This window comes from Dromiciops gliroides, chromosome 2 (genome assembly GCF_019393635.1).
Source record: "Dromiciops gliroides isolate mDroGli1 chromosome 2, mDroGli1.pri, whole genome shotgun sequence".
Lineage (NCBI taxonomy): Eukaryota > Metazoa > Chordata > Mammalia > Microbiotheria > Microbiotheriidae > Dromiciops > Dromiciops gliroides.
Genome location: NC_057862.1, coordinates 328,134,930 through 328,157,337, shown reverse-complemented (window position 1 = coordinate 328,157,337; position 22,408 = coordinate 328,134,930). Strand labels below are relative to the sequence as shown.

The 22,408-nt window shown below is 34.6% G+C and overlaps 1 protein-coding gene across 2 annotated transcripts in view; it reads left to right on the top strand.

Moving 5' to 3' along the window:
• The window catches only part of CLINT1 (clathrin interactor 1), a 69,710-nt gene that overhangs the window by 22,892 nt on the left and 24,410 nt on the right, over nt 1-22,408 (top strand). For both annotated transcript variants that reach the window (XM_043984987.1, XM_043984985.1), the window contains exons 2-4: nt 19,579-19,683; nt 20,369-20,465; nt 22,131-22,239. In XM_043984987.1, coding sequence (XP_043840922.1) covers nt 19,579-19,683; nt 20,369-20,465; nt 22,131-22,239 — 311 coding nt within the window. The remainder of the gene's footprint in view (nt 1-19,578; nt 19,684-20,368; nt 20,466-22,130; nt 22,240-22,408) is intronic.

Below are 22,408 nucleotides of genomic sequence, written 5' to 3'. Positions count from 1 at the left end.
TTTTCAAGCCTAAATCACAAAGTAAATGTTTTAAATATTATAAACTTTTCTTTGCATTAAATTAAAGCTCATGTAGTCAAGTCCCATAAACATTAATATATCCTACATATAAATCCTTCATGCTTCAGTGGGAGAATGGCCCTATTTGAGAGAGCCAAGGTAACGTTAAAATGTTCCCTGAATTGCAAGATGAAGAAAATGATAGATCAAGACAAAAAAAAACCCCACTAAAATTAATCACCTCTTTAAAAAAGTTTGACTTTGTTCCAAGTCATTATGTCAAATAAAACTAGATCCTAACAATGTTTGAGGCAGATTAATCAAGATACTGATTTTAGAAAGATAGTGACTTTTAAGCCCTACAGGAAATTCTGAGATTCTTTAAATATTTGCCATTTCTCACACACAAATTCAGGATTGGTTGAGTAACTGACAGCTCAGTAAATAACCTCATTTTTTCACATCCTTATAAAAGTGCTATGTTTATTTGATGTGAGTCCATTAGTCTTAATCTGTTTACCTGTGGTTATTTGGGAACTCCTCTGAAGCTTGTCCTTTATTCTTTTTTTTTCTTTTTTTTTCTTTTTTTTTTTTAAGTGAGGCAGTTGGGGTTAAGTGACTTGCCCAGGGTCACACAGCTAGTAAGTATCTATTTAAGTGTCTGAGGCCGGATTTGAACTCAGGTACTCCTGACTCCAGGGCCGGTGCTCTATCCACTGTGCCACCTAGCTGTCCCCTTTATTCTTATACCCCATTGAAAACTACAGATTGCTGGCACTTCTAACTTTAGAATGTACAATAGTCACAATGCCACTAGAAATGGAAAATTATGCCTACTAATCAATAAACATTTCAGTGCAAAGCAGTAGAGCTACAAAAAGAATATTAAAAACAATCTCTGCCCTCAAGGACTTTGCAGTCTAATGGGGGAGACAACATACAAGTGCATATATGTATGTATGTGTGTATGCATATATATTTTTAGAGAGAGCGAGCAAGTTATATTATGGATAGCAAATGATAAACAGAGGGAAGGAATTAGAATTAGGAGGTGTTGGGGAAAGCTTCCAGTAAAAGATGGGAAAGAAAGTATTCCAGGCATGGAGGACAGCCAGAGAAAATGCCAGGAGTCAAGAGATGAAATATCTTGGGGGTTTTTTGTTGTTGTTGTTTTGGTTTTTGTTTTGGTGAGGCAATTGGAGTTAAGTGACTTGCCCAGGGTCACACAGCTAGTAAGTGTTAAGTGTCTGAGACCGGATTGGAACTCATGTCCTCCTGAATCCAGGGCCATGCTCTATCTACTGCGCCACCTAGCTTCCCTAAAGTATCTTGTTTTTAGAACAGCCAGGAGGCCATTGACACTGGATCAACATTGGGGGGTGGGGGGGATGTCTGGGAGTGATGAGGTATAAGGAAATTGGAAAGGTAGTTGGGGGCTAGATTATAAGGGCTTTGAATACCAAACAACCTTTTGTATTTGATCCTGGAGCAATAGGGAGCCATTGGAATTTATTGAGGAGGTTGGGACAGGATCAGACTTCTACTTTAGGAAATCAATTTGATGGCAGAATTCAGGATGGATGAGAGTGGGGAAGAGACGTGAGACAGGACATCCACTAGTTTGTAGCCTTGACAGTTTTTGTGTTTTTCAACCCATCTTTCAGTTTTATGAGCAGTATTGCTTATCGAATAATCTTTGGAAGTCAGTGTCACTCAGTAAACAAGGAAATCACCAGCAAACTTTATACTTTCACAACCTGACACAAAATTTTCTGTTCAATTTCTGTACTACACTGGTAAAACAGTTGTTGCCATAACTAATAATCTGCATGGGAGTGTATGGATACCAACTATATGGGGAAATTGGTGATTGCAAAACAACATTGCAAATGTTTTGTTTTAGATATTGGATTGAAATAAGATGGTAATAAATTTAAAATGGAGAAAAGGTAGGCTACAAATTTAATTGAATTAAGAGTCAGTATTGTAAATTGAAGTATCTATGTTATGGGGTGAGAGTATTCAGTTTAATTCAATAAACATTTCTTAAATATTAGAAGTAGTATTAGGCATTGGGACTACAAAGAAAGAAACAAACCTTTCCCTTAAAGGCCTTGTCTTCAGCTGGAAGAATGTATCTTGTATATAGGTAAGTAAATAGATTTGAGGAGAGGAACAGTATAACAATTAGGGGGATTCTAAAAGGTTCTTTGTAGGAAGTAGTATCTAAGCTGAGACTGGAAGTAAACTAAGAATTCTAAGAGGAAGAGGTTAGGGAAGTACATTCCATGCATAAGGGACAACCTCTGCAAAAACAGATGATGTATCTGGAAAGATAAATGGACACTATATTATGAAGACTAATAATTGCCAGGCTGAGCAATTTGTTCATATCCTAGTGACAATAAGGAACCACTGGGATTTTTAAGTAGAAAGAGAAAAGGAAAGGGAACAAGCATTTATTAACAAGCTATATGCCATTCATTTTACAGATATTATTTTATTTGATCCTCACAACAGCCCTACGGTATAAGTGCTATTTTTATCCCCATTTTGTAGTTGAGAAAACAGGGGCAGACAGTAGTTAAGTGACTTGCTTAGGGTCACACAGCTAGAAAGTGTCTGAGGCCAGATTTGAACAGTACTCTATGCCCTGTGCCACCTAGCTTTTGTAGGGAGACCTGTGTTTTAGGGAGATTATTTATATAGCTATGTTGGAGCATGGATTAGAGAGGGGAGAGATTAGAAGCATAGACATCAATTAATAAGAAGTCTATTGAAATCATAGTCCAACTGAGATGCATTGATGAAGGTCTGAACTAGGATAGTGGATGGTAACAGTGAGAAGAAGGTTGTGGAAATATTCTTTGTAAGTTATTGTTGTAATTTCTACCATAAGAATACTCTTGGGCAGCTAGGTGGTGCAGTGGATTAATCACGAGCCCAGGATTCAGCAAGACCTGAGTTCAAATTTGGCCTCAGACACTTGAGTTGATATCAGTTGATAATTCGTTTTGGGATCTGTGAACTCACTTTTGAGAAACCAAGTTTTCTCAGAGAAATCTTGAATAGTATTTTCTCACCTTTGATTTTCATTTACTGTGAATAAGATGTTTGAATATTCAAAACAAAATTAGCCTTTGAAATGGTGAAACTAAAATGGAAAATAATTTGTCAACTAATGGTTGTAGTTTGAGAAACATGGGTGATTTATATAGTATAAGGGGGACTTAAGAAATTTGCTACTGTATGCTCCTGGAATTTTGAGCAAATATAATAATATAGCAAACATAATCCCTTTTAATCCTTTTAGTTTAATTTGGAGATTTTGTAAGTGATAAAAAGTATAGTTATTTTCTGTTTAAAATGGTTTTTTTTACTGTTGATCAAATATTTTTATGCTAAACCTTCTTAGAAGTAATAAGCATTTCTGTATTAATGACCAAAAAGTCTTTTGCATATTTTAAACTTTATATCTAAATATTTATAGAGTGTCACTAAAATACCTAGATGTGCAAAGGGATAAATCAAATGGAGTAGGAAATACTTTTTTCTTCTACCACTACTTGGCAATTTTTGTGAGATTGTAACAGTTTTAAATGAGAATATGTGTGTTTCTGTGTTAAGTTAAGTGACTTGCCCAGGGTCACACAGCTAGTAAGTGTCAAGTGTCTGAGGCCAAATTTGAACTCAGGTCCTCCTAAAATCCAGGGCTAGTGCTTTATCCAGTTTGCCACCTAGCTGTTCCTAGTTTAATTTTTTAAAAGGGATTATTATGTAAGTATACATCCCTTCCACATTGTGACTTTCCCCATAGTATTTTCAATATATTGTGGGTTGGCATAAGAAATTAAATGGGAATTTTGGGGGGAGTTTTGCAGAAGCCACAGACAACACAGGAAGGCCAAAAGATGAAACAGAACCTATGACCAAATATTTAATACAAATTTTACAATAAGGTACTGTAATCATGCCATAAAAGAAAAAATTCAGACTTCTTCTCTGGTACAAAGGGAAGATCAAAAAATTTTACACAGATTTCTAGATTGCAGGAGTGCCTCCATGATGTGGAAGGGACAACTGTATCTTATGCAAAAAAGGGTTGAACTTCTCAAAACTATATCCTCTCCCCACCCCCAGGAGGTCTGACAGGTGGATCCCAGAGTGGTAAGAAGGACTTAGATCAGAGATAAGATTACACAGCCTAAGGAGTTGTGGATGATCTTGTTTGGGGAGGAGGTAAGACTCCTTGACTCCCACCACATAACACTACTTCTGTATGACACTGCTTCTCTTTTGGATTGATATTTCTAAGAGTGAGGCAACACAGGTTGAAATTCATGCCTCATTAAAGGTGGAATTAATCTTTATTGGTCATGCCCCTTGTTTTACAGATGAAGAAACAGGTGCAAAAGGTGAAGTGACTTGAACAAAGATTAAGTCCAATCAGGGACAGATGTTTCTTCATTTCTAATTGTTTATCGATGGATAGGGGCTCCCAGCTTTAAGACTTTCAGTAAACATCTATTAAGTGCCTACTGTGTTCAGAGAGGCAGTCTTGAAAACCTGGAAGACCTGGGTTCAAGTTTGGCCTCAGACACATACTGGATTCATGATCATTTCATGTTTACTTAATCTCTAAGTGTTCTAAGTCACTCTCCAGGACTCTTAAGTTGGAGAGTAAGGGTTGTGATGAGTAAAATCTAATGTGTGTGTCCTTACCTGCCCCCCAGTGTTGGGGGGAAACTAGCTAAGATTTACTTATAAATTCAGCAACAGTTTAGGCTTTTAAGCATTTATTAAAGTATATTAGAAGTTAGTAAAGAGAGAGAAAGCACATGTCTCTGAAAGAATGGAAAAACCATAGCTCAGATCTATCTATGCTAGAGAGAAAGTGAGAAAAGAAAGAGCTCCTTCACCTAGCTGCTCATGCTTCCAAAGAGACTGAATCCCAGTCAGCTCCACTGGAAGCCCGCTGTGGAACAGGAAGAGGGTTGGTCCCCACACACTTAAAGGTGGTTCATGTACTTCCGGGATGCCAAGATGACCATAGAAACCTCAGAAAGGTCATCTCGTGCTTTCTTGGTAGGGGGGTGGGGGCCCCTGGTTCTCACAGGGTGGACCTACACTGGAAGAGGGAGTTTCCTCTTTCTGGAGTTCCCCATACTAAATAAATCACAGTTCTGATTCTGTACTGGGAAACAAAAGTAGAACAGTCCCTTCTGTCAAATTGGAACATGGGAGTAGGGAGTGGAGGCTGCCCAAGTATATAGATAATTATATATGAAGAGATTTCAGAGGGATAGCACACTAACAGCTAAGAGGATCAAGAAAAGTTTGTGTAAGAGGTGCCTCCATTTCTGTCAATTTGTTAATGATCTTTTTAAAAAAGAACCCATCCTATTAAGATGGCCTAGGAAGGCCTGACTTGGGGGGGGGCGGGGCAGTGAGGGTTAAGTGACTTGCCCAGGGTCACACAGCTGCTTAAGTGTCTGAAGCTGGAATCGAACTCAGGTCCTCTTGAATCCAGGGCTGGTGCTTTATCCACTGCGCCATCTAGCTGCCCCAGCCTGACTTTTGTTTTGTTTTGTTTTGTTTTTTAGTGAGGCAATTGGGGTTAAGTGACTTGCCTAGGGTCACACAGCTAGTAAGTGTTAAGTGTCTAAGGTCGGATTTGAACTCAGGTACTCCTGACTCCAGGGCCTGTGCTCTATCCACTGCGCCACCTAGCTGGTCCCCCCCCCCCCAGCCTGACTTTTTAAAGAGACCCTGTGGGTCTCTTTGAAATGCTAGAATTGGCCGCAAATCCTGATTCTCCTGCTTATGACTGCACATCCTTAGCAGGTCACTTCCAAAAATTCTAATTAGCTATTTCAGGACCAATAAAGCTCATTCTGTTGTTATCCTGTTAATATCATAGGGTAATGAGGTGTGGTATAAAGAGCACTTGATTTGAATTCAAAGGACTGGGATTTGAATCCTGACTCTGCCACATACCATTTGGGTAGAGATCTTGGACAAGTCATTTTAACTTCTCTAGGCTTAATTTTCTTCATATGTAAAATGCGGGCCTTGGACAACATAGAATAAATTTTCTTAGAATAGGTTCTTTCTAAGAATGCTTACCTAAAAATTTCAAGGTTTAACCTAACTTTTTTATTAACTGGCATTTTATAGTGAACACTTAAAAATTTTATCAGGTGTATCTTTCTGGATGTGTTCAATAAATATTTGAGCATTTATGTATAAGGCTGTTAGGAACAGTGAAAAAAGTGCCACAAATCCAATCCCTGTATCTCTTAACCTTTATTTAGTAAGGTTTCATGTTAGGTAACTCAGTTACTCAGGTGCCCACTATGTCTAAAGAATCTGCGGTAGGCATTGGGCATATCAAAACAAAAGCAAAGCATTGAAGCTGCTTTTATTCTTCTGGGGATATGCAAAATTTAGATGATAAATAGAAAATAAATGTTAATCCATTTCAGGGGAAATTTCATAACTGGAGATAGAGAGAAGTCAAGAAAGACTGCTCCTCAGCACCTGAGGCGTATCTTGAAGGGAGTTAGGGATTCCAAGGGGAGGGTGGGGGGGGAGAAGAAATATTCCAAGCACAAAGGAATTTGCACATTGCCTGTGCAAAGGCCAGAGGCAGGAGATGGCATGTAGGATACAGGGTCAGCAAGCAGGCAAATTTGTCTGGGATTTTAGAGTGAATGGAACTCTTGAATCCAGGAAGATGGTTTGAGACAGATTGCAAAGGGCTATAAATGCCAACCTGAAGTTTTTATTTTATATTAGAGAACCACTGAAGCTTGGTATCAGAATTTTTCCTTACCTTCCAGTGGAATGTAGTGTTATGAGCTATAGCTTTTAGTTATTGACCTTGGTCATATTCTACCATTTGTTTAACCTCTTCCTTTCCTATTTATTTACAGTATTTTGCTTTCATTTGGAGTTACATTTGTTTTGCTCTGTTTTTTTTTTAATTTTTAGAAAAAACCGTAATTGACTCATTTTATTTTAATACAGACACTTCCCAACACACATCTCTACATTCCCTAAAGAATTAGTTTAGCAACTGTTAACAGAAAGGAAAGATGTAGCCTTTAATTTTGATAGGATGGTACTGGAATCATTTGCCATTTCCTTCCTCCACCTCATTTTATAGATGAGGAAACTGAGGCAAACAGGGTTACGTGACTTGCTCAGGGTCACACAGCTTTGACTGAGGTCAAATTTGAACTCAGGAAGATGAGTCTTCCTGACTTCATGTCTAGCACTATCCACAGTACCATCTAGCTGCCCATAGATAATATCAGTGCTAGAACCCAATCACTTTTGACTCATTATCCCATATTTCTCCTACTCAATCATTTTGATTCTTTCATCGGATATAATTCTGCTAAACAAGATAAATCCATAATTCAAAGGAGGTAATTCCTGCCCCCCTAAAGTCCATCAACCATTATTCCAACACTTTCCAGACTTCATATGTAAATATAAACTCAGATTCCTCCACTCCCTCATTCTACAAAATAGAGTTTGTTTTGGTGGTGGCTACCAGGGTAAATAAGATAAATTAACTTTTTTTTTTAAGTTATCCACCACAAGAGATAAGAACTATTCAGAATGCAAATCTATTTGTAGTTCTGATAAACACCACTTTGTTAAAAGACTGGTATTTCTAGTTTGTTTTTTTTTTCCTAGTTAGACATGAGTGACATGCCTGAGAGGAATGATTTTTACCTCAAGTTTTAACTGAAATCTTGACTATAAATGTGGTGGTGTACTGGGATTTTGTTGCAAAGCCTAGGCAAAGAAATTGAAGTATTTATGCTCCTTATTCCAGAAAAACTAAATCTCTTTGCTCACTATCCCTTAGCTATCCTATTTTACAAAGAAAAGAAACGCTTACTTGCTTTTTGTGTTAAGTATGATTTTATTCTTGTTCCTTTTATATTGCCAAAGAAAATGCTTCCATGAGGGAAAATAAAATCTTTATTTAAAAACTTCATTAATGATGATCACCTGCTCTTGCATCTGAAATTTGATCTGAATTTTTCATTGTTGAAATACAATCTAAAATAGAGAAAAATTATCTTCATTAATTTAGCAAGTATTTATTAAGCATTGATCACCTGCAGTGCACAGTGCTAGGCATTATAGAGAGATAAATAGGATAAAAAGTATCTACAAAAAATTCACATGATAGTAGGAGCAAATAAGATGATATATACATGGACAGCATCACAAATACATTAGAGTCCAAAGTGGTATGAGGCCATATATGAAAAAATATTCTAGCTAAGTTGATTTGGGGGAGAGGGGTGGAATAAGGGTTAAGTGACTTGCCCAGGGTCACACAGCTATTAAGTGTCAAGTGTCTGAGACTGAATTTGGACTCAGTACCTGCTGAATCCAGGGTCAGTGCTTTATACACTGCACCACATAGCTACCCCTTCTAAGTTGATTTTAAAGTGAAAATTTACATACTTAGGCTGTATATTGACTTAAATATTAGAGATCCAGTCTTCTGAAAATGACTACCAACATTTTGTTCTCACTTTTCCAAAGAGGTTGCTTATGGCTTTAGACTCTTTTAAAACCCCCTTGATGTAAGTTACTGTTCCCCACTGCCTCCTTCCTGGCTTCTTGGCCAGTTGGACTAACTTTAGCTTATGTGGAACAGTTTCCCTTGAATATGCTTCATTGTTACCCAAGTGTTATAATAGGATGGTTGGAACAGACAGCCTGGTGTCCTGTGATTTCCTTCAGATACAAAATGAGAGGCATTGAAAACTAAGGTTTTGTAATTCTTAGGTAAAAAGTATAGGAATGTCCATCGGTACCTTATATAAACTGTCCAATCATAATCTATTTTATAGCACTTTAAAGTACTTTCAGATGTTATTTCATTTGATAGATATTTCACTTAATTTTGATGGGATGGCACTAAAATGTATTGGGGTATATTGAGGTAGGCAAGATTGATAATACCATTTTATAGCTTAGGAACATGAAGATTAGAGAGGTTTGGACTTGTCCAGAGTCATACTACTACCTGGTGAATGGGCAGCTCCAGGATTAAAACTTTGGCCTCTGAAAGCCAGGCAAATGCCTTTTCTATAATATTGTGTTGCTCAACTGGTTATACAGAAGTTATTAGTCAAGGAATTGGGAACAGTCTGACGAGGAAAATATCAAGATAGAAAGCCGCTGCTGAACCCAAAATAATGTGGAATGTGTTGAATTAAAAAGGAGACTAGCAGCTCAGCACCAGCATTAACAAGGTGATAGGGTTATCAATAACAGAAGAAGCAGAAGACAGGAATATAATAGTATGAGACTTCTCTCTGAAGGTCAGAGAAACAATCTGTGTAGTAAATTTAAGAATGAAAAAAAGTTGGCAGTGCTGGTATTACTGTTTTAAATTTCATTATACATATATATGTGTATATTTTTTTTGGTTCATCATATATTTTTTAAAATAGAAGCTATTATGTCAGGGGTTCTTAACCAGGGTTCCATGAATTTGGATGGGAAAAATACTTGGATAACTGCATTTCAATATAATCCATTTCCTTTGTAATCCTCTGTATTTTATTTTATGCATTTATACATATTCTAAGAAAAACTCTATAGGCTTAGCCTAACTGCCAAAAGGGTCTGAGACAAAAAACATTAAGAACATCTGGTGTATGTAAGAGAAATTTGTGCCTTCATATACTATCATCTTTTTCTGCCCTTTGAATATAGAAATATTTGTGTTAATATTTGTCAAGTTCATAATTGAATTGTTTAAAAAAGAATCTCAATTTAAGAACTTAGTAACAGCCTCTCATCTGGATGCTACTTCCCTCAGTACTGGCACAGTTGTTTCAGTTTTTGTAAAAGGAGAATGTCTATAAACAAACTGAGTAATAACTGCATGATCTATGTTAGTTTTACTGGGCAGATTAATTTGTGTAATAAAATTATTTCATGGAGGGGTGGGTGGGATTTGGTTCCACTTCCACATACATTGTAGTTCTAAAAGTTAGCACACAGAAATTAAATTAGGAGGTGGGGAGGATTTGGGTACCAAATTTCCCCTTTTTTATAGGCTATGAAATAAAACTTTAGTTCAGAAGGAGTTATCCACAAACTTATGGAAGAAACTGAACTTTAAAAAAAAAAGTATCAAGGCTCATTTGTTCACCCGTGATGGGTAGTGTACAACTTTTGACCTATAAATGTATTGTAAAACAGTAGCCTTCCTTTGTTACTTCAGTTTTGGGTGAAATTGTGTTTTTCAGCTAAAACCTGCAAAAAAGATGTCATTCTCACTGCGGGAGTCACCGCCTATATATTTAATAACCTAATAAATATTAGAGTTTATCTAATGTTCATTTTTTTAATTGCTAAAATTCCCAAGCACTGTTTTAAGGAAATTGGCATAAAGAATCAAATAGATTAAAGGAAATGTATAAGTGCATCATTGGGTGGGGAATTTCTGGAGTCTTGGTCTTTTATAAAGGAGGGAGCTACATAATGGGTTATTTTACTTGCTATGCTGTCTAACCACTGAAGTTGTAAGGCACAGGAAATAGCTTTATAGTTTTTCCTCCCACTCGTCATAATTCAGTTGTGGACATCAGGATGTTTTTTTTGGCTTATCTGTTTCTATGCAGTTTGCCTTGCACATCTGCTTCATAAATTATTAAAGTATTCCCTTGAAAAGTTGCAAATTCAAATCAAATTCTGAATGCATATCAAGAAGATATAACCTTTTAGGGAGGAAAAACGAGAAATCCCAGTAGTATCCAAGCTTTAAGTATAAACTGGTATATTAGTATCAAATTTATTTTCTTGGTTTTTTTCTATTTTGGGGGGGAAAGCCTAAGGATTTTTTTCATGGTCAAGTTGTACTCAACATTGGGTTGCTATCTCTTAAGGACCTATGATATTGATCCAGGTATTTGAATAGCTGTGTGACCTACACTGTATTTCTAACTGAATTACTATGGTACATGTTTAAAATGATCAAATCCAGGATTTTTATTTACCAGATGAAACTGCATTCCAGAGTCCTTGCTTGTTTACTTGTGTAGTTTTGGTTAAACTAAAAGTAGGAGTTTCCTTTTACACTGAATAAACTTGTTTTTGTTCTATTAATATACCTGTACTTCAGGTCAACTGGGCATCTATTTTTAAATTCATTTAGTGCTTTCTTCATAAAAACCTTGTGCAAATGTTATCTCTCATTTACAAATGAGCTAATTGAAATCCTTAGAGATTTCGAGATAAGTAGTATCTGTTAAGTTAGAGCAGGGACTCAAGTCTTGTGATGCAATACAGACTTTTCCACTATCTCAAAACTTGAAGAGTTTTAATGAGCTTTTCTGTAAAGACTAATGATATGACAAATTACTTTTTACTTTACAAACTTTTACATAGATCCTGCAAGGATCCTCACAATAATCCTGTGAAGTAGTTAATGTAAGTAGTAGTATCCCCATTTTACACATGAAGAAAAAGGCTTAGAGAAGTGAGTGTAGTAGCTTACAGAAGGTCATACAGCTAGTAAAATAGCAGAGTTGGAATTGGGACACGAGTTTCTTAACTGTAATTCCAATGCTTTTTTGCACTAAACTAAGATGTTCTCCTTTCCAAATGTTTCTTTCAAGTATACAATAGGTAAAAATTTAATTCCCCTTTTAAGATTTAGCTTTTTTTAAGCATTTAATAATTATGCATTTTCTTTGAGGAATACTTAAAAGGTATAACTTACTGTTTGATCATTGTAAAAATTATTGTGTGGATATGTTATTGATAGTAGTCAAATTAAATTTTATTCCAGCCCCACAAGACCCCTTTTCCTAAAATAGTTTTTCCCTTACAAAAAAGGTCAAAACTTTTCATCGAAATTATCTTAATATTTTACATGAAAAAATAATCTAAATGGGAACAACTAAAAAAAAATACTTAAACTACCTGGCAAATGCATTGGTGAAAAAACACCAAGAGAATGTTATTCTAATAGAAAAATAACAGGTTTAATTCAAATTCTATAGTTTATAATTGCTTCCTAAAATACTAAGATTGATTACTATGGAAATTATAGGTCAATTTCAAAGGTGGGGGAATGGGGAGTATTATTTTGTAGAATTTATATGTTGGGTAGCTTTAGAAAAGGACAAAATCAGATAAGTCAGGAAAAATTTAGTTCTTTGCTTGTTATATAGGTTATGGAAAGATTTAGAAAATTTAATCAAGTTAATAAGCATTTATTAAGCACCTACTCTGTGCCAAGCTCTGTGCTAAGGGTTTGAGCATAAAAACAAAGGGCAGATTAAGTTATTGGAATTTCAGAAACAGTGGTACTAGTTAGAGGTGTAGCTCTATTGTTTTGGTATGTTCATGAATGGCAAAAGAAAGATTCGTTTTTCCCATTTTTATTATTTTATGCCAGGCATTACTTGTGACAGGCAAAATTTTCTTTCTACATTGTAGCATTTTAATAGTTTTGGCTACACATTGTCATAGATAATGACTTTGTTTTATTAAGTATTTAGAATGATCCTAAACATTGAATTTTTGAAAGGAAAAAACTTTTCCAGTGAACCTGAGAATGAGCTCTTTTATTTGTTTAATCTCCTTTATTCCTTACGGAAGGAGATATTGGAAGGATGATGTATACTGTTTCAATGCAAACTCATGGTGGTAGTAAAAGAAAAAGGAGGGGGAGTTAGAAAGTTTCACATTTCAGCATTTAGCATTTTAGTGTTCCCTCTTGGAAAGTAAAGATGGAAAACAGAAGGTGCTTAATCCAGCAAGGTCCTCTGTGTAATAGTTGACTGTGTATTATTATGCACATAGGCACTCCATGTACACATGGTATAATTGGTTTGAAATATACATTTTAAAAGGAACCAGGTTTCATTTTTTCAAATCTAAAAGAATAAGTTGTTGGGTTTTAGAAATGTTTCTAATTGTTTTCCCATTCTAGGTGATTTTCCTTTCCTTTTGTAATACATGAATGCAGTTTGTCAAATTACTTTGTTTTCTTCTTTACTAGAATATTTCATATTTCACAAGATAAATGAAGGACCTATTACCAGAGCTCAGAATGTATCTTTCCCACATTTCCTTATACTTCGTTTGTTGTAGCATAATTTGCATTAATGCCTTGCTATTATTTAACAAAAATTCCAATGCTTACTTTTTAGGTCATAAATGTTCTCCCTCGCTGGGTGTTATTACTAATTTTCTATTCCTCCCCCCCCCCATACTCTTTTTTTTTTTTTAAGATAATGGAGAATGGGTTGTTTGTTACCTATCAACTTTGCAATGTTTATTATGTTTGGGGGAGGGGAAATGTAAAGTTATACTATACTTTTATTTGGCATTGCAGTTCTGTAACAGAGCTCCTTTGTAAATTGTGATCCTATGTAACCAAATATAGCAATAGAGTTGGCAATGATAGTTAACAATTTTTTCTACTGAGCCTACCTCACAGGGTTGTTAATGGGGGTGTGCTTTGCAAACCTCAAAATGCTTGTTATTCTTAGGATTTAAGCTAACAGTAAGGAATATGTATTTATTGCATCTGGGGGGAGGGGATTTTGGTTATTCATGATAGATTTCATATTAACAAGAGCGATAATAAGTAACTTGTGGGTGGTTTCATAAAGTAGAACATTTATATCAATTTTAGAAAATACCCTATGAAATTTTCAGCTTGCCAACCAGGAAGACTTTCTGAAGTATATCCCCTGATGAACATAGGAAATTGCATGAATCATCAGGCTTTAAGTACAAATATTTTCTTTAAGTCCTTATATTTTGGCTAGAAAACAAGGAACAAATTTTTCTGGCACTTCGAAGTGACTAGTTTCAAGGAAAATTTTCTCTTAATTGTTTTTATTTTCATGTTAAAACGTTTTGAAAATGTTTATCCAGAAGACCCAGTTCACTTCACCTTCTCTCCCCCACCCCTTTTTGATGTCTTCACATTGACACGTGTGTGTGTGTGTGTGTGTGTGTGTGTGTGTGTGTGTGTGTGTGTGTTTGGGATTCATTCTCAATTTAATTCCTTTAATATGAGGTTAAGACTGCAGTGAAAGATACTTTTATAAAAATTATTTGGATTTTGTGCACATTTAATACATTTGTTACTTACACATCCTTGTACAAAAACAAGAGGAGAAAAAACCCCAGCCAAACCTATTAACACATATATTTTTTTTAAAGCCTGACATTAAATGCAGTGTTTCACACACAGCCACGGAACCTCCATGTTGACTTTGGCACCGTACTTGTTCAATGTTCAGTTTTGGTTGTTTTGTGATTGTTCTTTTCATTTACACTGTTGTTCTATATGTTGTTTTCCTGGCTCTGCCTATTTCACTTTGTATCACCTCATGTAAATCTTTCCATGCTTCTTTCTAGTCATTTCTTACAGCACAGTAATATTTAATCACATTCTGTACCACAGTTTGTTTAGCCAGCTCCTGGTCAGAAGTGCTAATGTCAGTATTTTGGGGGCATACAGGCCTTTCTTTTTGCCAGTGATCTCCTGTTTTCTGCCTAAGCAATTGAAACTCTAGTTCAAAGGTTGTAGACATTTTAGAAGTACACAACTCCACCAAAAAGGCATTCTTGTGCTGCCTATATTTCCACAATCCTGCAATATTTTTTTCATCCTTTCTGTCTTTCTCATCTTTGCCAATTTGCTGAGTATGAAGTGAAACTCAGAGTTGTTTTGATTATTAGTGATTTGGAGCAGTTGTTCATTTGGTTGTTAATAATTTATAGTTATTTTTTGAGAACTGTTTGTTAGTATGCATTGATCACTTATCTATTGGGAAATATGTATTCCTGTTAATCCCATTTAAGAAATTATGGTGTAGATATGTAACCTAACCCTTCTCTCACCATTCTTAGAAGTGATCCACTCCCTTCTTTAAAGTCACTTTGTTGTTGAGTGATTTAAGTCATGTCCGACTCTTTGGAGGTTTTCTTGGCAAAGATACTGGAGTAGTTTGCCATTTCCTCATTTGACAGATGAGGAAACCGAGGCAAACAGGGTTAAGTGATTTGTCCATGGTCACACAGCTATTAAGTGCCTGAGGCTGGATTTGAATTCAGCAAGATGTCTTCCAGTGCTCTATCTATTGCGCCATCTAGCTTTATATTCATCCTTTATTTCATATTTTTAATATAATTTTAAAAGCTATTTTAGGGCAGAGACTGTAGGTCTGGTACATTTTGTCATCTGTATAGTTGACAACTCTTATTTATTGGATTGAATTAAATTTTAAGTAGTTAAAATATAATTAACTATAGTTGTACTGTGATTTTTGTGAGTACTGTGAGTTTTGCTGTGATTCTTTTTATTGGTTACATTGATGGATCTACATTAGTTGCATTTTAAATTCTCTCAGAGTAGCTTTGTTTTAAGAGTACTTCAATTTTTGTTGAACTGGAAGTAATACAAAAATAGGGTGTGAATTTTTCCTACCATAACCAATGGGTAAGCCATTTTTAATATGCATTTCAAGAATAGCATAGACAATTGAACTCTAGAAGCAAGTCAAAAGCTCCATTTCAATCATTGATTTCAACCTTTTCAACCACCAGAACTATTTTCTAGAACTGATGATAAAATGTAAAGTTAACTGAATTACATTGCCTAGCATCTTATGGCAATCCTATTACTCTTTTTGAGGTGCTTTTAAAATAGTGAATTGACCAAAACCTAAAACAAAAAAACAAACCCTACAGTGCATCTAGGGAGGAGAAAACAGGGAGCGTGGTTGATAACCCACCAATTAGAAAATCACTTCTTCTTTGAGGAATCTATTAAATTTTAGTTTGCATTATATAGAAATCTGGATGTACAAAATTGCACACATAATATATCAATATACTTCTTCTGGTGGATATTTTTTTAAGTTTAGCTATATAGTATTTAGCTCTTGAATAGCTAAAATACTTTGGGGAACCTGACAGTTCCTGAATCATACAGTATAAAGCTAAACGTAGAGACCATAGAGACTCACTAGACACAGATCCCTCATTTTAAAGATAAGAAACAGAGGTTTAGGTAGGTTTTGATTGGCTCAAGGGTCACAAATACTAGTAGCAGACCTGAATTTAGGTCCCTTTACTCCAAATCTAATGTTCTTTTCACTAATCCTTACTGCCTCAGTGCTTAGTAAATTATTTCTTCTAGTTGGAAACTAAATGGCTCTCATTCCACTGGCCAAAAGTTACTTACATTAAAAAAAACAAAAACAAAAAAACCCCAACAATTTATTCCTTTTCCACTTTTTTTTTTGGGGGGGGGGAGATATAGCATTAGTTTTACTAAAAAATTACCCCAGAGTGTTTCCAGTTATAGTTGAATAGTGGGGTCTAAATCAGTACTGATCATAATCCTTGATAAGCAGTGTCTTTTCTATACACTTGTGGTTTTAGATCTACTCTTTTATCATAAATTGTTGCTTTGGCCAAAAAGTTTTGTAACCTGTTATAGAATTCTTGTTTTGTTTTGGGTTTTTTTGGTCTGGCAGTGAGGGTTAAGTGATTTGCCCCAGGGTCACACAGCTAATAAGTGTTCATTGCCTGAGGCAGGATTTGAACCTCAGGTCCTCCTGAATCCAGACCTGGTGCTTTATAACTGCGCCACCCAGCTACCTCCATGTCATAGAATTCTTAAACGATTCATTGTGAATTCTAGTAAAGAAATGAAAAAAATTATCAACTGACTAGAGTCTGAGAATATACTGTAGGTAAACTTTAACAAATAGTACTATTTCCTTTTTTCTTATTTCATGTTACTGTCCTGGTAGTCTGTGTTTGTCAGAAAATTGGCTATATAGTAACAAGATAAATTTTCTGTATGATCTAAATTCTATAGGGTTAGTATAAATCTAAAGGTAACATGCATAACTTAAAATTATTAGTTGACATGGTATTCTTGCATCTTTTTGTATAACTTTTTGCAAAAAGCTATTTTCAACACAATTGCTTGAACTGTGCCTAGTGAAAACTGATCAAAGAGCTCCCTCTAGTGTCTTCTTTCATGCTACTTTTCCTCAATCACAGGAAGTCTTAGAAATCAAACTAGTAATTTTTCTCCTTTCACATCTGGACATAAATTATTATTATTGCAGAAAAGGTCACAGGAATCATGGGTAGGGCATGGAATGCAGGCCATAGAAAACATGGGAAAGGAAGAATAAAATGTTATTTCCACCTTTTTAGAAATAGTTATTTTTAAATGACATGGAAGAAAGCCAAACTATACAACTCTTTTTCAAGTTTACATTTGTTTCTGCATTAAATGTAGCTTAAAGATGTTTTGTTTTGGAACTATTTATGCCAGGATATCTCCTTGGCATTTTTGAGAGAACACTTTCCATTTTGCTGCAAACAAGTTTATTTATTGTAGTGTTTTACTTCAGAAATAAAGCCATTTCCTATTTAGTGATATCTTAATTGCAGGGGGTTTTTTTTTGGTTTCTGTATCCATTCTTGAACACCATTTCATCACTATACACTGAATGCCTCTTGTTCTTTTTTTAAATTGTGAATTTGTAAATGAAAATATCTGGCACTTTTTGTAACTTAATATTTTTCATCTGAAGGAAAATAGGAAACCTTTTTCACCTCTCTCTGTCATTCTACACACATACAGACCTTCAAGAACTTTGTGAGGGGGTTATATAAACAGGACCTATTTCATTTGACCCATGAGTCTCTTTGTAGTTTAAACAAGGAAACTAGTGTGCTAAAAACTGTAGGGCTCACGAAGGCTCTAGTAAAAACATTTCGTGTGTATACATACACACATATGCACTCATACATATATGCACACCCATATATATGTATATTCCAGTATTTTGTGAAATAAATTAAACCACATAAGCATATTTCAAGTAAATTCCCAATAATACTTGTAAAATGAAATATCATAACTCTGATTACTATTGTCCATGCCCACAGCTGTGTTTTGACATACTTTTTGATTTATGGTAGATGATAGACTCATTTTGCTAATTAGCTATGAATGTAGTCAGCTTAAGCTTATGTTCTTCATTTATCGAGATACATAAGTATTTTCAAATCACTACAAAGATATACTTCAGTGAAGATTTGCCAGTGCCTTCACTGGTTTTACTTTGCCATATTATATCTGACAGTTTGAAAATATTGCCGCTTCTCCCATCTCCATTAAAAGTCACTTATTTAGTGCCCTTTTTAGTCACTAAAAGTATCCCTTAAATTTTATGTGGTAGGGGCAGCTAGGTGGCACAGTGGATAGAGCACCGGCCCTGGATTCAGGAGGACCTGAGTTCAAATCCGACCTCAGATCCTTGACACTTACTAGCTGTGTGACCCTGGGCAAGTCATTTAACCCCAATTGCCTCACAAAAAAAAAAAAAAATTTTTAATGTGGTAACTTTTCCTGAAGATCTAAAAGAAAGTAGATTAACAGTTGTCTTTGGAAGGAAAATGTTAATTTTCTTTGAAAATGAAAACCTGTTTAGCTTTCCATTTCTATTTAATCCATAAGGGTTGGGTTTGGTTTGGTTTTTTACTGAACTTTATCTTACAAAGATGAAGAAACTGAAACATAGAAGTGAATTTTGGATGTTTATTCATTTGTAATGGAACTTTTGAGTACTAAAAAATAAACTTCCATAAACTCTAAAAGCCTAAACAAAAATAAAGATCTATAGTTAGGTAGGAAAGGGTGGCAGTATGACTATAATAATCAGTAAATAATCATTTTGACTGTTTTCTAGGACTTGTATGAAGACAGTGATTTGAGTTGGCTTCATTAATATTCTTTAAAGTTATTCATTAATGACAAGTACTTTAAATGTTTATACTATTATAGCACTTAATATTGTCACCATATTCATTTCTTTGCTTTCCCAAAAGGGCCTTTAAAGTCTTAAATTAATTATAAAAAGGTAGAATTATTGAGTTTTATCAGTACTATTCTTCCCATCTCATTTTTTCAATTTGATATTCTTGCTTAAAATGCTTTTTTTCATTCCTTGTTTTAAAACATCTTCAAGCCTTTCAGATTTCTCCCATGATTATAAGGAAGTCCTTTGCAGTCCTTTTTCAAAAAATTGAAACTATGATATTCATCAGATCCTGTCTAATTTTGCTGATTGAGTTTTGGAATTTCTCGTAAATGTACAACACATAAGTCTGCATACACACTAGATCTGATCAGAAAACTGACAACTTCGTCTTATAATAGACTCTATTGGTTCAATTTCAATTTTAATTTGACCAAAAGCCATTTTTTATTGGACTTATGCCAACTCTAATGTAATCCCTAGTCTCTCATCTGAAGTCTTGAAGGCTAATGGAATAGTAAAACCTTCTTAAAGATAACTTAAATGCATAGTATAGTGTCCTCAGGGTAGCTTGTGCACTAAAGATATTTTCTTTCCCACCCTGTAGAGGTATCTCATTAGGACACCCAGTAGTGTCATTATTAAGTTTTCATGTGTTTCTCAGTTTTGATGCTAATCTTCGTGTGTATATGTGTGCAATTTTTTTCCTTTGCAGCACCAATGTGGTTATGAATTATTCAGAGATTGAGTCTAAGGTTCGAGAGGCAACCAACGATGATCCTTGGGGACCTTCTGGGCAACTCATGGGAGAGATTGCCAGGTAAGTGATAATTTGACTCAGCAGTGCAGAAAGAAGTAGTGCATCTTTACACAGAAATGTAAACCTTGCTTCCAAACTCAGGCTTTATTCTCCATCAATTGTAGCTTAATATTGTAGGATCTGAACAGATAGTAATATAGAAAATTGAAAGTAAAGTCCATTCTGCTTAAGGATGACACAGGTTGTATTTATAAATTGCTTGTCCTCTGTTTCTAGTGTTCCAGTAAGGCACAAAGAATTGTATGTTTAAGACAGAATTGTTGACAGTATAGATAAAAGAACCTGAAATAAAAGCTTAAAATTAAATTGTCCTTAGTTAATATAGAGATTAATGTAGCAAATAAAAATGCAGATCATCAATAAGTTCATGGTAGTAAGGCCTTGCAGTGAGCTGTGTTCGTTCTCTCTCTCTCTCTCTCTCTCTCTCTCTCTCTCTCTCTCTCTCTCTCTCTCTCTCTCTCTCTCTCTCTGATTGTTTATTGCTAGCTATTACAAAGAAGTTAGCCCCCTTTAAATTTTAGTAATTACATTTGAAAAATACTTGAGATTTGGGGTGGGGGGGGTGCTTTACAGGAAAACACTATAGGTTAGACCAAGTCTGCCATCTACTGTTGAAATTAACACATTGTAAATCCTTCAGAAAAATCAAGGTAGACTCCCTTTTTTTTTCCCCTTTTCCTTAAAGGGCCACATTTATGTATGAACAGTTTTCTGAACTTATGAACATGCTGTGGACACGAATGTTGAAAGACAACAAAAAGAACTGGAGAAGAGTCTATAAGGTTGGATTTGAGAAAATTTAAAGTTTTATTTATTTAATGGTACATTATATATGCTTCAGACCCAAGTGGACTAATAAAAGTATTTTAAAAACATTTATATGCTATAGTAGATTATCTTAGAATGCTTAGAGGCAGCCTTGCTGTTTGTGTATTTTGCTCATTTTAAAGCATTTTACTCATCACGTGAAAATATTTGAAGCTGTATTACAATGCTTTTAAATATATAATGTATCTTTCATTTTCCTCCATAACATTTACCTTGCATATTTAGATTTCTATAAAGAATAAAGTTTTTATATAAAGAATCTCATTTTATTGTATTCTTTTTTCAAAATGTATATTTTAGTTTATGAAATTAACACAGACCCAGATTCCCATTTGATTTTGTATGTCTGACTTTTTTTTTTAAAGAAAAATTCATAAAATACAATACTATCACGATATGGTTTTCTAGCATGAAAATAGAAGCTATATGTATAGCCAATAAAATTCATTCTGATATTGTGGAAAGCACTTTTTCAACCTTAACATCATATTATTATTGGATTACATATACATGAAGCAAGAATGTATGTATGTGTTGGTTTTTAAAAGTATATTAAGATCACAGAGAATGGGAAAGTGTGGAAGGGTTGCCATTTGTACTGATTGAGTGAGGTAGGATATCTACCCCCAATGATATGATCATAGATTTGTTGGGGAAAAGTTGTAAAAATAATTGAGATTTTATCTCAAAATGCTATTTTGTATTATACTTTGTATGATTATAATACAGAACTCTAAAATCCAATACTTAGGTATAGGGTTATTTTTTCACTAGTGTTCAAGTAATTTTTTTTGTTTCAGTGTAGTCTGCAATTTGATATATAATACTATTGTCATATTATAGTCTGAAAGCATATTTTGACCAGCTGTACTTTAATAAAAACTTTTTAGTTGTTGATATCCACTGTCTTTTCTTGATAGATTGATATTACAGATGAACCTCACTGTATTTAAAAACTTCAAGCCTGAAAATGGGATGTGGATGAAATTATCATCTACATCCTACTAAAGAGAATTATCAACATATATATTATATAATCTTCCCTATGTCAGTTTTTCAAAGGCTAGATAAAGCTTTTGAAACTTAGAGGAAATTCATTTTTTTTTAAATCCCAACATAGCTTTTTGAAATTTTATGGAACTTTTATCTCTTATAAATCAAAATATTTTTAAATAGCAAAAAGAGAATCTTTGTACTTATTTTTTAATATGATATCCTAAAATAATAAATAAACTTGGTTTATTTAGGGTGATTTGGTTACTATAATCCACAAAGTAGAAACTTGGTTCCATAATGATATGTCACATGGCTTAAAAGTGAAAAATTCAGTCAGTTATGTAAATGCTTTGTTTGCATGATACCAAATGCTGGGATATTTGGGAACATCTAAGTAAGTGAGTAGAATTTTTACTTTTGACCTCTTCGATTTGATTTGTACTTGATGTAAGAATTTTATATACATCCAAAACAAATTTAAAGTAAGAATCTTTATAGCCTGATATGAGTCTGCATTTTTAATTAATTTGGGAATCTAGTTGATTTTAAAAGAAAAACACTTTTAAAATGCTGATGGAGCTTTTGTTCATGCCATCATCATAAGGTGCTTTGTATTTTTATAGTCGTTGCTGCTCCTAGCTTACCTCATAAGGAATGGATCAGAGCGTGTTGTTACAAGTGCCAGAGAACACATTTATGATTTGCGATCCCTGGAAAATTACCACTTTGTAGGTGAGCAATAGAAAAATCTTATAAGCAAATTAAAACAGTAGTTGGAGTTGTCAGTCACCTGAACCAGCTTAGAAGCTTCTCCGCTCTAATTAGAATGTGACTGTTGCTGGTTGTGTGAAGAGTGCAGAATCCAAGACGTGGTACCCTAGAGTATTAATTAGTGAAGACA